General features: G+C 32.2%; 1 protein-coding gene across 1 annotated transcript in view; it reads left to right on the plus strand.

Moving 5' to 3' along the window:
• Positions 1–14,885, plus strand: part of LOC129806789 (uncharacterized) — a 66,264-nt gene that overhangs the window by 2,590 nt on the left and 48,789 nt on the right. Inside the window, exon 2 of the mRNA XM_055855563.1 lies at positions 7,551–8,303. Within this exon, the coding sequence (XP_055711538.1) occupies positions 7,551–8,303 (753 nt within the window). The remainder of the gene's footprint in view (positions 1–7,550; positions 8,304–14,885) is intronic.

Genomic DNA, 14,885 nt, shown 5'->3' on the forward strand with positions numbered 1-14,885 from the left:
AATATAATCACTCTGTCAATATTATAACTATGGACTGAAAAACTGTCATTTCCTTTAAATTCAATTGAGCCAATTGAGCATTAAGATTTCTAGAATTTACTTGAAATTTTTCACAACTAGGACATATTTTGCAAGAAATTTGCTCAATTTTAAATAATGTCGCGAGATTTTTGATTGTGAATGATTCCGAAAAATGTGTGATAGTCCCTAAAATGTCCTATAAGTCACTTATCTGTTATGCAGAAGGATCTACAAAGCCAGAAGAAAGATTTGCCATACAAACAGGAAATTTCTTGGCACAATAATTTCTTTCGACTGGCTCTGGAGGAACTTTGCAAATCGCTCCCGATACTGAAGCTTCACTTCCGTACAAGTTTATCACTAAATCACTGTACTTATCTTATTTTTTGGCCAGAAATAATATTAATTACGAGTAAATAAATTTGATAAGAAAAATTTTCTTCAAAAGACTATACTTGTTTAACTGCAATAAAATAGAAATTAATGAGCAATTTTAACATTTGAATTTTCTGAATTCAAATTAATTTGAGCAATCACATTTATGTAATTTTAACATATTTAAACAAGTTTTTGTGGACCAAGTATTAGCTTATGTTAATAAATAAGTGAAGATCTATCATTTTAATTGGTTTTTAATGTAAAATAACGCATAGGATCAATTCATCTGAAAATTAAATTGAATTTACAAATTGAAAAAATCCTAGTATGATAAAGTTATTATAACCTGAAAAAGTAAGAAATATAGAAGAAAACACGTATGTACATATATTGGTTATTTTATTTACATTATCCCGTGCATTGTATACAAAATATAGATTCTTTATAACAATTCTATCACTACACAAAAAAATATCAAAACACTGAAGGATTATGTTTTTCATGAACTTTTTCTGCATTCTGGGCACTCTTTTTGCAATTTAATTTCACGTCAAATGGTCAGGAAGCTGTTTTATTGCTTGTATTTTCGATACACGGCAATTAAAGACAGAAAATGTTAGCTTTTACAAAGTATTAATTCACTATTTTTCCGTCAATTACACTTACTTTGTCAAATTTAATCCCTTTTATCTATATACTCGATGGTACTGTACACGCTGGCACACTTCAGGATTCTGATTTATGTTAAACGCCACTTTTTTTTTAATCAATTTTGACAATCTGGCAGCATTATTATACAAAAAGAACATAAATTGTGCACAATCTGTGTATTTTACGGAACAAATCCAACTAAAATATATCAGAACACAATGTTCATACAATTTCAAGACATTATGTGAACATAACAGCAAGAATATGTAAGATAAATATATTATCGATATTTTCGACATAGATTTACCCACATTTTCACTCAAAAATGGATTATATTATGACTTGTTTATGGATCTAAAAACATTAGTCATAATTTTAAGTGGAAATACCAATATATTAACTGGAATTCATCAAAGAAAATATATTATTTATATTAATAGAAAATAACTGATATTTTCTATACATTTTTTAGATAAGTTATTTTTGTGGTATACAACACACATAATTTTCAGATAATATACTTCCATTAAATATGTTAGTTTTGAGACTCACATTATTTGGATATGAAATGTCGCTTGGGCGACAGCATTCGAGAGTACTTCTTCGTTGTTGTTCCCTTTTGCCATCTAAAACGTAAAGAAATCTCACCGTTCCAAATTAGACATCATTCCAAATTACCCCATTTTACCCTAATTGAACAATACACGCTTGAGAATTTTCTACTTTGAGTCATTTGAAGTGCATAGTGACAATTTTCTATTTGCACTTAATTTCCAGAATTTGTATTTCGCGACAGAAAACACAGTGGAAAATCCTTCTGTTGAGCTTAAATAATATTTCCAAGACACTTTAGATATTTGCAGATAAGATATGAAGAATATGCCGGAAATTGTAGGCTCAGAAAAGAGGGGAATGTTGTGCCAAAAAAGAATAAAATGAGAAGGGAAATTGCTGGAAAATAGAGGGGTTTCTATTTACTTAAACGGAAAAGAGATCTCTGTAAGTGATAAAGCGAAGAATGCGAATAGCAACCTTGTCTTGCATTTCAAAGCCATTTAATAAATTTACAATCATTTTTAATCTTATTTGCAGCAATGGAACCATGTCAAGTTATTCATTTTTGCAATTTCAATTTAATTTATTATGGTGTGCGCACATTGTTTCCGTTTAATTTAGTTTCAATTTATTAAATTTAAGAATTAATCTATAAATTAATAGTTTAATTGTTAAAATGATGTCCAAAGAGAAAAGGAAAGCCAGGAAGGCATAAAAAAACATAAAATGCGAAATTTTGAGAAGCAATGACAGTGTCCGATATTGCATGCTGTCCGAAATTCGCCCCTATTCCTCAATTTGCAATTTTTATTTTGTTTATTTTTTGTTTTTTTTTTATGAAATTCCGAGAAAAAAATCTTTTGTGGTTTAAAACCTAATTTAAACCTAGTCTTAATAAAAAACACGCAGATTTTGTAAACTGAAAGCTTTTTAAAGACATCATGAAGACTTTTTCTCGAAGTCTAAAAAAAATCTATCAAAATCTTTAACACTGCACCGATTTTGATTATTTTACGGCACATGCAGAAAGCTAGAAAAATTCCCTAAGAGTTCTTCTAAGACAAGATTTCAGCTTTTTCGAGAGAAGTTGATTAAAAGCTTCCTCAAAAGCCCTTCCTTCTATTTTGAAGTTTTTATATTAGATTTTTTGCAACGGTTTTTTTTAATGATAAGAATCGTTTTTTAATGCAAATCAAATGATTTTTTCGGCTCTTTGGAAAGCTTACAAAATTCAACAAAAAAGTAAAGGTGTTTTTTTTTTTTATTTTCTAAAATTGTTCGTAAATGTTTGTGAATTCCCATTCAGAACTTACGAAATGCTTGTAAATCGTGTAATCCACAAAAATGTTCGTAAAAGTTTGTGTTTTTCTCACAAACATTGTTCGTAACATGATCACTTGACGTGCATTCTTTGTTGTTTTACAAACATTTGTTTGTGTATGTTTGTAAAATTTTGTCATTGTTCGTAATACTTTGTCAAACAATGAAAAACGTATGAACAAATGTTTGTAAGAAAAACAAAAATTATTGGTAAAGTGATCACGTTTCGAACAATGTTTGTAAAATTTTGTCATTGTTTGTAATGCTTTGCCAAACAAAGAAAAACGTACGAACAAATGTTTCTAAAAAAAAACAAATTATTGGCAAAGTGGGTCATATTACGAACAATGTTTGTAAAAATTTTGTCATTGTTTGTAATGCTTTGTCAAACAAAGAAATATGTACGAACAAATATTTGTAAAAAAAAAAACAAAAATTATTGGTAAAGTGATCATGTTACGAACATTGTTTGTAAAAATTTTGTCATTGTTTGTAATGCTTTGTCAAACAAAGAAAAATTTACGAACAAATGTTTGTAAAAAAAAAACAAAAATGCTAGTCAAGTGATCACGTTACGAACAGTATTTGTAAAAGAAGTGCATACTTTTACGAACTTTTTTGTAGGAATTCACAAATATTTACGAACAGTTTGACAAAATATTTATTTTCTGCGTGAGATTAGTTAAATATTTGTGTCCTTGAATTATTTTTAAAGATTTACTAAAAGACAATTACGATCGATTTGAAGATATGCGCACACCATAAAGATTTGTTTGCAAAAGTAGTTGCAAATATAGCAGTTTTTTTATTAACTCTTGGAGGATTTTTTTCCTCAAGGAGAAGAACCTGTTCATGTGAAAAATTTCATTCTCGAGAGATTGTAAAATGCAAAAATTTTCACAATATGGCACATTGTGGATACTTTTCACATTATCACATTTATTATTGCAAAGTTTTCTCTGCTTAACGATAATCCCCCAAACGTTATTTGTCTGGAAACAAGGAAGGAAGAAGAAAAAGTGTCTCCAAACACCGACACGTTATTTATTTTCGTCCTTAAGACATCTATTAATAATTTTCAGACATTGAACAAATTCATTCATCCTTTTTTTTGGGAAGATTTTTTACACTTTCTCTTTTCACTCTCGCCACATAGCAGAAGGTGATAGGGTTAGGGAATTTTCAATGACATGGAAATGATTGCCATTCCAATGAAAAGAGTTAAATTATGCTGAGGGTGTGACAGTAGACAAAAAAAAAGAGTATAACCCAAATATCCGGATTTAAAATTTGAATATATTAAATTTCAATCTAATTTAGAACTTAATTGATGTTCAATTTGAATTAATTTGGAGTGAAAATCATGCTGAGGTACAAATAATGTTTTTATTGATCAACAAATTCATTTTTGGTAGAAGAAGGATTTTTAAAAATTGACCAAAAGGGAGGAAACCCTTTTTTGTGTATGGGGTAGAAAAAGTCGTCTACAATGTAAATAATGGGTCAATGGAGGGATTTCCTAGCTTTTGTGCTCGACAATAATTGGTTTTTAGACTCACGGTTGTGCTGAAAAGTGCAAGGATTGTCCATGCGGATTTTAGGGATTGCTATGTGGATTTTATTTTAGCACAGAGAGATGAATATTTAAAATTCTCTATTTTTGTGGTATTAAAATATAAATTTTGTGGTCCAGAATAAAATCTGAATTAATGGTACTATTCTTTTGAAAAAATGAAAAGAGGAAATTTTTTCTCTTGAACATTTTTTTTAGTACATCACTGTTCTCATATGCTTCTGCATTACCGACTTTTCTTTTGGTAGGTTCCTGTCTCGACTGTTTTTCTCAACTCTCGTCGTGTGCTAAATCCACAAAACAGTCGTGACAGGTGCCAATTGAAAGAAATGTCCTGGGTACAGTCATGTACTAAACAGACATGTACCAAAAACAAATGTTCAGGAGAAAGATTTCTTCTTTTTTTTCATTTTTCATAGGAATAGCACTATAGAAGCTTTTTTTGTATGTGCATAATCCCGTCAGGTGCATAATCCCCAGACCTCATGTATAAAAAAATATCATGTTGTTTTTTAGTACAGGATAATGAACTTTGCTTAAAAATGTACTAAAATTATTTTAAAGTCACTTGTGCATAATCCTGTTAAGTCCACAATCCCGAAGGGCATTATCACGGTACCCGTATATAAAATAAGGTCATGTTGTTTTTTAGTACAAGATAACGAACTTTGCTTAAAAATGTACTAAAATTATTTTAAAATCACTCGTGCATGATCCCATTAAGTCCATAATCCCGAAGGGAATAATCCCGGTACCCCGTGTATAAAAATAATGTCATGTTGTTTTTTTAGTACAGGATAATAAACTTGGCTTAAAAATGTAATAAAATTATTTTAAAATCACTCGTGAATGATCCCGTTAGGTCCATAATCCCGAAGGGAATAATCCCGGTACCCCGTCATGTAGTTTTTTAGTACAGGATAATAAACTTTGTTCATAAATGTACTAAAATTATTTAAAAATAACTTAAAGAAATTCAATAAATAAAACAGAATTGCGTTGAGAGCAGTATTAATGGTAATAATAACAAAGAAAAAGAAATTTCCTCAATTTATCCTTTTTATAATCAATGTGAAAGTTCGATGTACTAAAATCTATTTGACACAAAGGATTGAATGTGTCAGGAAGTCTTTTGAACAATAACTCTTATTTTGTTTTTACCCTGCTCATTAAATAAGATTCTCAGGCGAATTGTTATCCTCAGAAAGTTTTATAATTTCGAGTATTTACTTAGAAAAATACTATGTCAAATTTTAGTACAGAGATTGCTAAAACTATCTTCTTTAATTAGAAAAACTTGAAACAATTAAATTCCTTGAAATCTCGTAAAGAATTGATATTTCTTTTTAGGAATTATAAAATGGATTATTGGAATTCGTGTATTGTGTACTAAAATGGATTTAGCTCATTTCTGGCTTCTACATACTAAGATGTCTGTCAATATTTTGCATTATTGGATAAATTTTGACAAATTGATATTCTGACATGATATTTCTAAATATCATTTACTAATTCCCAAATGTGTTCTATTTAGTTTTGATAGCAAATCCGTTTAGTACAAACCAATTCTTTCATTCATTTCAATTCAAACTGTTTGTCCCTCAGATTTTTCAGAAAGGTATTTAAAGAATTTGTTTTAAAACTTCCCATTGTTTTAATCTGATCTAAAAATCATGGTGTATTAAAAGTGTTTTTCAATCAAATTACCTGGTAGTAAATTAATAGAATTATTTCCATAAAATGTTCATCTTTGGAAAAAAATGAGTGACTGTTTTGCTGATTTGTGAAATGTTCTAAAAAGCATTTCCATTACATGTTTTAATTTTTTTGACATGTACTAAATTTTTTTAATGATGAATTTTTTTTTTAAAATATCTTTCTGCAAATTGCAAATTATGATTTGGTGTTTTTTGTAGTGATTTTGGTACAGTATCTGTTTTGTTTGCATAAATTTCGAACATGTACTAAAAAACTACTATGCAATAACCATTACAGTCCCTGATACAGGATTACATGTGACAATTAAATCATTACCGAACATATACTAAACTTTGTTGACTTCTCAAATGTTGTAAAAATGTTTACATTACATGTTCTAATTTTTTTTGATAAAAATTTTTAACATATCTCTTTAGTACACTGTGAGTCCCATCAGTCCTATTTGCATAAATTTCGGACATGTACTAAAAAACTACTATGCAATAACTATTAAAGTCCCTGATACAGGATTACATGTGGCAATTAAATCATTACCGAACATGTACTAAACTTTGTTGACTTTTCAAATGTTCTAAAAAAGTTTACATTACAGGTTCTAAATTTTTTGATGATTTTTTTTAAAAATATCTTTTTAGTACACTATGAGTCCTATGAGTCCTGTTTGCATAAATTTCAAACATGTACTAAAAAACAACTATGCAATAACCATTAAAGTCCGTGATATGGGATTTAATGTGACAATTAAATGATTACCACTTTGCTACCTATTTTGATTCATGATACAGCACTCAGTGGTTTTATCTATTTAAATTTAAGCTATTAATGTAGAGAAGTTGAGCATGGGAAATTGAATGGTTGTAAAATTTGCCGTGTGTGTGTGTGTTTAACTTTATGCTCAGTGAATTTTCATAATAAAATTGAGCGGTAAAGTCCACAGGCCACATGCCTAAAAGTGATGTTGAATTATTTTGAGAGGGAAAAGGGAGGAAAGTACAATTGAGGGAAAGTTTGATGTTGCAAAGTTTTTTGGTTTTTTTTTTTTTTGGAATGGGGTGGGTTCTAGAAGAGGGTGTATTAAGAATATATAGTGTTTTGTGTATTTATCTGCAATATAGCAGAAATTTAACAATAACTAATTGATAAATTTCTCTCTCTCTTCTTCTCTATTGCTGGCAATGTTTATTATTTTTGGATGTTATCCTTTTGTTTCTGTGTATGGGGGATATTTTTGGGGTATAAATGGTTGTGTTGTAATTGAAACTTTTGGTGCGCTCGTCTGTGTCTCTCTGGGATGGAATTATGCGGGTGGTTTTTGGGATGGGGACTGAGAAAGATGGTGAGAATATACTTCAGGCTACGCTGAGTGTAAGTCAGGCTCAGCCATGGCATGAGGGCAAATATCAGTGCAATAGACTCCATCCCAATTATCACTTTTTGGAGGTTGTGGTGAATAGTGAAAGAAAGGATTTGCATAGACATCGCCAGAGGGAGCACCATGGGAAGTTGAAGATGACGACGACGATTGGGGTTGAGATGGATGTCGTGGCGACGGAATTGACGACATTGAGGCCAGAGACGACACAAGATCTGGACAGTGAAGATGGTACCACGAGTGAAATTGGTAATGATGATGTCGACAGTCAAATTGACGCCGGCACGACCACCAAAGCAGATGATGAAGTTGGGGGGGAGAGATGGGCGGAAGAGGGGGAGGAGGACGAGGAGAATGGGGGAAAACTGAAGATGGAGGAGATAGAAGTTGAGGAGACAGTGTACAATGGAATAGACGATGATTTAGTACTTGATATGGATGATGGGAAGAAGAATGAGAGGAAAATTGAGATGGAAAATGTTCAAGTCAATGAATTAGTGGAGCATGGGAATGAGATGGAGACGAGCGTTACAATTGAGGTGGATGAGGATGATTTTGAAGAATTATCGACACTATCCACCACTCATGTTACCGTTCGTGCCAGTGAGAGTGATGTCTGGAAGGTGACAGGAAATGCTGGGGAAATTGGGGCACGTGAGATTTTCACAGAGGCCACTGTTGAAAAAGATAAACAACCGGAGAAAATTGTCAAGGGTGAGAGATTAATCATCATCAAAACAACATCAAATGCATGCATAGGGTATTTTCTGGCTCAGGAATTATTGTGGGTATTTACACAAATGATGGTATGGGGGGGTTTGTCCAAGAACTTAACAGAAAGTTTCTTTAAAGATTTGGAGCTTAGAAGAGCTCTGCACCACTTAAAATATTGCCGTACCGTTTGGGGAAGTTGACATGTTTTGAAAAGCTTTTGAGCTTTGTTTTGTTTGCCATTGGGAAACACTCAAAAGCCGAGTGTTAATAAGGAGAAATGCTATTTAAAAACATTTTCTTCTATACATTGAAAATATCTTTGATAAACCTTTAGCACAGGCATGTACTAAAAAATTATGACAAAAATTGCATTGATGTGAAATTGACAGGAAACTCTTTGTCAGACTTCTTAAATGACTTTATTTTTCACCCTATGTTGTCTGTACTAAATTTCAAGCCAAGAAGGGAGTACTAAAATTATTGTGAGAAGGGCTAAAAAAAACTCAAGTTGAGAAATTCGATCTACTGCCTGATCAATTTGACGTTTTATTGGATATGATTTATATTTTTGGAATTTGAGTAATCTAGAAAAAATACTACAGGAATTATGCAAATTTCTAAGGGAGTACTAAAACTACCCTGAGAAGTACTAAAAATGTCAAAGTGAAAAAATCGGTCTACACCTTTATTCTTCAATTTGACTTTATCTTGGATATGATAAACTGCAGGAATGTGTCAAAGCTGTTTGTGCTAAATCTCAAGTCTGTTCAGTGGTTTACAAAGATGGTAGCTTTTAGTACGAACACATGATTTTTCTTTTCATGATTTTTCTTTACAATCCAGAAAAAAACGACAGAGTTTATGCAAATTTCTGAGGGAGTACTAAAACTACCCTGAGAAGTACTAAAAATGTCAAAGTGAAAAAATCGATCTACAACTTTATCAAAGTGGTTTTTGCTAAATCTCAAGTCTATTCAAAAGGCTTACCAGGATGGTAGTTTTTAGTACAAAGGAAACACATGGCCTCTTTTGAGGACAAACATCATGAAAAAAGTAGAAAAATACTACAGGGTTTATGAATATTTCTGAGGGAGTACTAAAACTACCCTGAGACGTACTAAAAAAACTCAAGTTGCCATTCAGTCTACACATTTATTCTTCAACTTGACTTTCTCTCGGATATGAAAAACTGCAGGAATGTATCAAAGTTGTTTGTGCAAAATCTCCAGTTTATTCAGAGGCTCACCAGGATGTTAGTTTTTAGTACACAGGAAACACATGGCCTCTTTTGAGGACAAACATCATGAAAAAAAAAAACAGGAAAATACTATAGGGTTTGTGGAAATTGCGGAGAGGGTATTAAAAGTATCCCGGGAAGTAATAAAAAAAACTCAAGCTGGAAAATTCGTTGTACACATTTTTGTCTTCAATTTGACTTTATCTCAGATACGATAAACTTCCGGAATGTGGCAATGTCGTTTGTACTAAGCCTGAAGTCTGTTCAGTGCCCCACGTGAGAGGTAGTTTTTAGTATAAAGGAAACACATGGCCTCTTTTGAGGATAAGCATCATGAAGAGAAACAGAAAAAAATACTACAGGGTTTGTAGAAATTTCGGAGGGAGAGCTAAAAGTACCCTAAGAAGTACTAAAAAAACGATCAAAGTGAAAAATTCGGTTTGAGTCTTTGTTCTTCAATTTGACTTGATTTTGCCAACGCTTTTATCCTGAATGGGATGTTTTTCAGGGCATCAAAGTGCTTGAGGCCACAAACGCCAAGGATATGACACAAAATGCAGTACTTCTACTGTAAAGATATTACTGTAATAAGTAGTACGTTTTGTGTTTTCCTTGATGTTTGTTCTCCTAAGCAGTTTAATGCTCTGAAAAAGATCCCCCAGGATTGAAACGTTGGTAAAATAAAATTAGATTGAAGAACAAGGGCGTAGATCGAATATTTCAGTTTGACTGTTTTAGTACTCCTTATGAATTTTAATACTTTCCAGGATCGAGACGTTGGTAAAATAAAGTCAAAGTGAAGAACAAAGGTGTAGATATAATTTCCCAGTTTGACTGTTTTTTTTTAGTACTCCTCAGGAATTTTAGTACTTCTCAGGATCAAAACGTTGGCAAGATAAAGTCAAAATGAAGAATGAAGGCGCAGGCCGATAGAATTTCCCAAGTTGCCTGTTTTTTAGTACTCCTCAGGGATTTTAGTACTGCTCGAGATGGAAACGTTGGCAAGATAAAGTCAAATTGATGAACAAAGGTGTGGATCGAATTTTCCATTTTGATTTTTTAGTACTCCTCAGGAATTTTAGTACTTCCCAGGATAGAAACATTGGCAAGATAAAGTCAAATTGAGGAGCAAATGCGTAGACAGAAATTCCCAGTTTGTCTTTTTTTAGTACTCCTCAAGGATTTTAGTACTTCTGACGATCAAAATGTTAGCAAGACAAAGTCAAATTGAGGAACAAATACGTAGATCAAATTTTCCAGTTTGATTTTTTAGTACTTGTCAAGAATTTTAGTACTTCTTAGATCCCAAACGTTGCCAAGATAAAGTAAAATTGAGGAACAAATGCGTAGACAGAAATTCCCGGAATTGTTTTACAATTATTAACACTAAAATAACAAAGAGAAATATCAATTAAGAAAGTTTTGTTAAACAAATTCACTTGCTCGAAACCAACATGAATTTACCAAATTGGATACTTTAATTGCTTTCTTCTGCAACTTCTTGAGTTACTCAAAGAAGTTTCGCATTTGTTTGAGAAATTCACAAAGATCTATACTCAAAGATTTTGTATCAATCAATTTTCGTCAAAAATTAATTTAGTACATGCATGTGCTAAACAGTAAATTTGACAGAATCCTTTTAGATTAACACTAAATTCCAAATTATTTGGAAAAGAATACTTATTTAGTAAACTTTTAACAAATATTTACTAACATTTTCTGAAAGAATTTTTATCCAAGAAAAATTGAATGTGCGTTGCCCATTAGTTGTAATTCTTCTAAATGGTTGGTATTCTGTTGATGAATTTCTGAGCCAGATCACCCTGTGCATAAGAATATTCCAAGAATATATAGCCGTCTTCCTTGGGAAAAATCATTCCTCACAGAGATTTTTATGAGGGAGAAAAGTGGAAGGCATATGGACATAAAAAAGTGGGATATCATGTGAAACATCATCCATACATTTTATATAATACAAAATTACCCTTCCTCTAACCCCGAAGCTTCTTTTCTCTCTTTTTCTCTCTCTCGATTTTTCCCTTAAGCTCTGTTTTGATTGAGACTTTATTGATTAATTGTGTACATTAGAATGTAAAATGTTCTTTTATGTATAGAATAACTTTTATAATTCCAAAATATCCTTATAAATCATTTTAGTTCTGTATAATGTATTAGTTCTTTTTTCTTGCTGTGGCTACTTTAGCAATTTTTCTTATTATCCTCTCTGTGGACTTTTTTTTTTGTGAAATACAATTTCATTTATAAGATGTATAATGCCTGAAAACTTGCTCATCTAATCAATTTTATATGGTGTAAACGTTTGTGAATTGATTGCTGCAAATACTTTGTGATAATAAATATCAAGTTCATTATTGACCTCTTTCAATTGATTTTAATTGATTTGGAGAGAACATACAAAGTGTTCAATTTAATTTATCATCCCTTCTTCGTTATATTGTGTCTTTCTTTTGTTACCCGAAATGATCGAAAGAGCAATTAAATTATTCTTAGACGTGATGGTAATTGAAATTTTTAGTACTTATTACGAAAAAGCACCTCATGATATTAGTTCGTTTGGTCGTTAGCAGAAATAGTGGCCAAACGGTTAGAGACAGGGACTTGGAGTCATTTAAGGATTGTATCCTCTAGGTGAATTCTGTAACAGTTTGACAATGTCATATGACAAGCTTAAAAATTTTTATGTGATAAATTCCGAAGTACTAATCGAAAATTCGATTCATATCCCCTACTAAGAACTTCATAGAGCTCCTTACAATGGGCATTCGATGCTCATCGGGCTCTAAATATTATTCTGGGATGGAATGATAACTTTTCGACACTATCGAATCGATAGTATCGATAAATCTATATCTGTTAGATTGAGTGAATGTCGACCTTTTAATGTATTGTTGGATTATTCATTGAGACATTCTTAAAAGAATGAAACTTTTGATAAACATCTATATTAGTTACAGGAAGTGCAGCCATCGTTTATATTTCTCAAAATCGATAGTCGATAGTATCGAAAATAAGTTATCATGTCACCCCCTGCTTTCGATTTTATCAAGAAAATTTGTCATGACATTGTCATATTGTTATAGAATTCCACTACTGGTGTGGAATGATAACTTTTAGAGATTATCGAATCGATAGTATCGACAAATCTACAGTTTTTTTTTCTAAAGGGACATTTAGTAATACTTTAATGTCCGTCAACTTACCTTTCTAATTGGTTTTCAAGGTCAAAGGTCCAAAAAAGACATAAAAAGTGCATTTCTTAATTATTTGGTACAGGTTTTAATTTATTTGAAAAGTATCTGAGTCCTATTAAAGCTTGAATCAGCTGTAAAAGAAAATTTAAGATTACACAGGCGGACATTTAACGATTATACGATAATGACCGCTGAGCTTTAATTTTTTAAGGCCAAAGCTTTAAATTAAAACGCGATGTCCCAAAATCCAAAATAAATTATCCCAAAATAGGATTTTGGGACAATTGAACCTCATAATTTCTGATATAAATGGCTAATTGAGGCCTTTTATTCGTAAACCTCATTTATTCGGCCATGTAAATGGCTTCAATGACCCACTTACATCGGGGATCTTTCACGACTGAACTGTCCCAAAATCGGATATTTGGACAACTAAATCTCACCCTAATACGGGTTTCAGACCTAAGGCTTAGCCATATGGCTTAACTTCTCTAATTTCTTATCAATTAAGATTTCTTGGAAAGTTATCACTTCACATTGGATAACATAGGCAAGTGATCCATTAAATTTTGAAAAAGCAACAAAATTGATTACAATTTTGAATTTCGAGATCATCGGGAACTAGGTTAAACCTTAGGTCTGAAGCCGGCCTAATATCAATCAAGTGCAGATTTAGTTTTAATGTAATATCAATCTGGCCTCAATAATCCAATTACATCTGGGATCATATTAGATTGACTTGTCCCAAAATCGGATTTTGGGACTATTCAATCTCATTCAAATGCGGCGATGTAAATAGCGAATTCATGCCATTTTTATACTTTAGAGTAAATAGCATTTACGAGTAAGTGGCCTCAATGAGCCATTTACATCGGGGATCTTCCACGACTGTACTGTCCCAAAATCTAAGTTTTGGACAATTAAATCTCATATGATCCCTGATTTAAATGGGTCATTGAGGCCATTTACTCATGAACGCCATTTACTCGGCTGTGTAAATGGTTTCAATGAGCCATTTATATCGGGGTTCTTTCGATACTGAACTGTCCCAAAATGACATTTTGGGACAATTAAATCTCATATGATCCCCGAATTAAATGGGTCATTGAGGCTATTTACTTGTAAGCACCATTTACTCTGTCATGTAAATGGTTTCAATGAGCCATTAATATCAGGGATATTTCAAGACTGAACTGTCCCAAAATCACATTTCGGGACAATTAAATCTCATATGATCCCCGAATTAAATGGATCATTGAGGCTGTTTACTCGTAAGCGCCATTTACTCGGGTGTGTAAATGTTTTTAATTAGCCCTTTACATCGAGGATCTTTCAGGACTGAAGTGTCCCAAAATCAGATTTTTGGAACAAGTAATTCTCATATGATCCTCGATTTAAATGGGTCATTGAGGCCATTTACTCGTATGCGCCATTTACTCAGCGTTGTAAATGACACCAATAAGCGATTAACACCGGCGATCTTTCGAGACTAAACTGTCCCAAAATCAGATTTTTGGGACAATTTAATCTCAATCTATTGCGGCGATGGAAATAGCTTATTGAGGCCGAGTAAAAACGTTTACACCGCCGAGTGAAAGTACGAGTAGGCGGCTCAAATGAACTATTTACATCTGGGATCTCATGACATTGAATTGTCCCAAAATTGAATTTTGGGACATCTCATTTTAAATTCAGTTCGGTGGTATAAATAGCCTCGATATAAAAACAATTAAAGGTTATCCAGACGGATATCTCGTTGTCTATGTACTGTAATGATCGATAACATGGTTTTGGAGGTCAGTCAAAGGTTAGGAAAGATGTAACGATTCTATTTCTCAGCTGATTGGTATACATTTTATTGCGTCTGAAAGGGTTCTGAATCCTGGATAAATTTGATTTAGCTATGGACAGAAAAAGCAAAATTATCCAGATGAATGACCGCTAACTCTCCCTTATAACAGTTTTCAAGATCAATAGTTAAAAATGGATATAAACAGTGCATTTCTGAACCGATTCGAACAAGTTAGGATTTGTTTGAAAGGTCTTTGAATTCTAGACAATCTTAGATTGTCTTAGATTGTCAGGGCGCCAATTTTGGTGTGATTTCGTTCGATTTCTTCTGAGAATTCATGA

Source organism: Phlebotomus papatasi, chromosome 3 (assembly GCF_024763615.1).
Source record: "Phlebotomus papatasi isolate M1 chromosome 3, Ppap_2.1, whole genome shotgun sequence".
NCBI lineage: Eukaryota > Metazoa > Arthropoda > Insecta > Diptera > Psychodidae > Phlebotomus > Phlebotomus papatasi.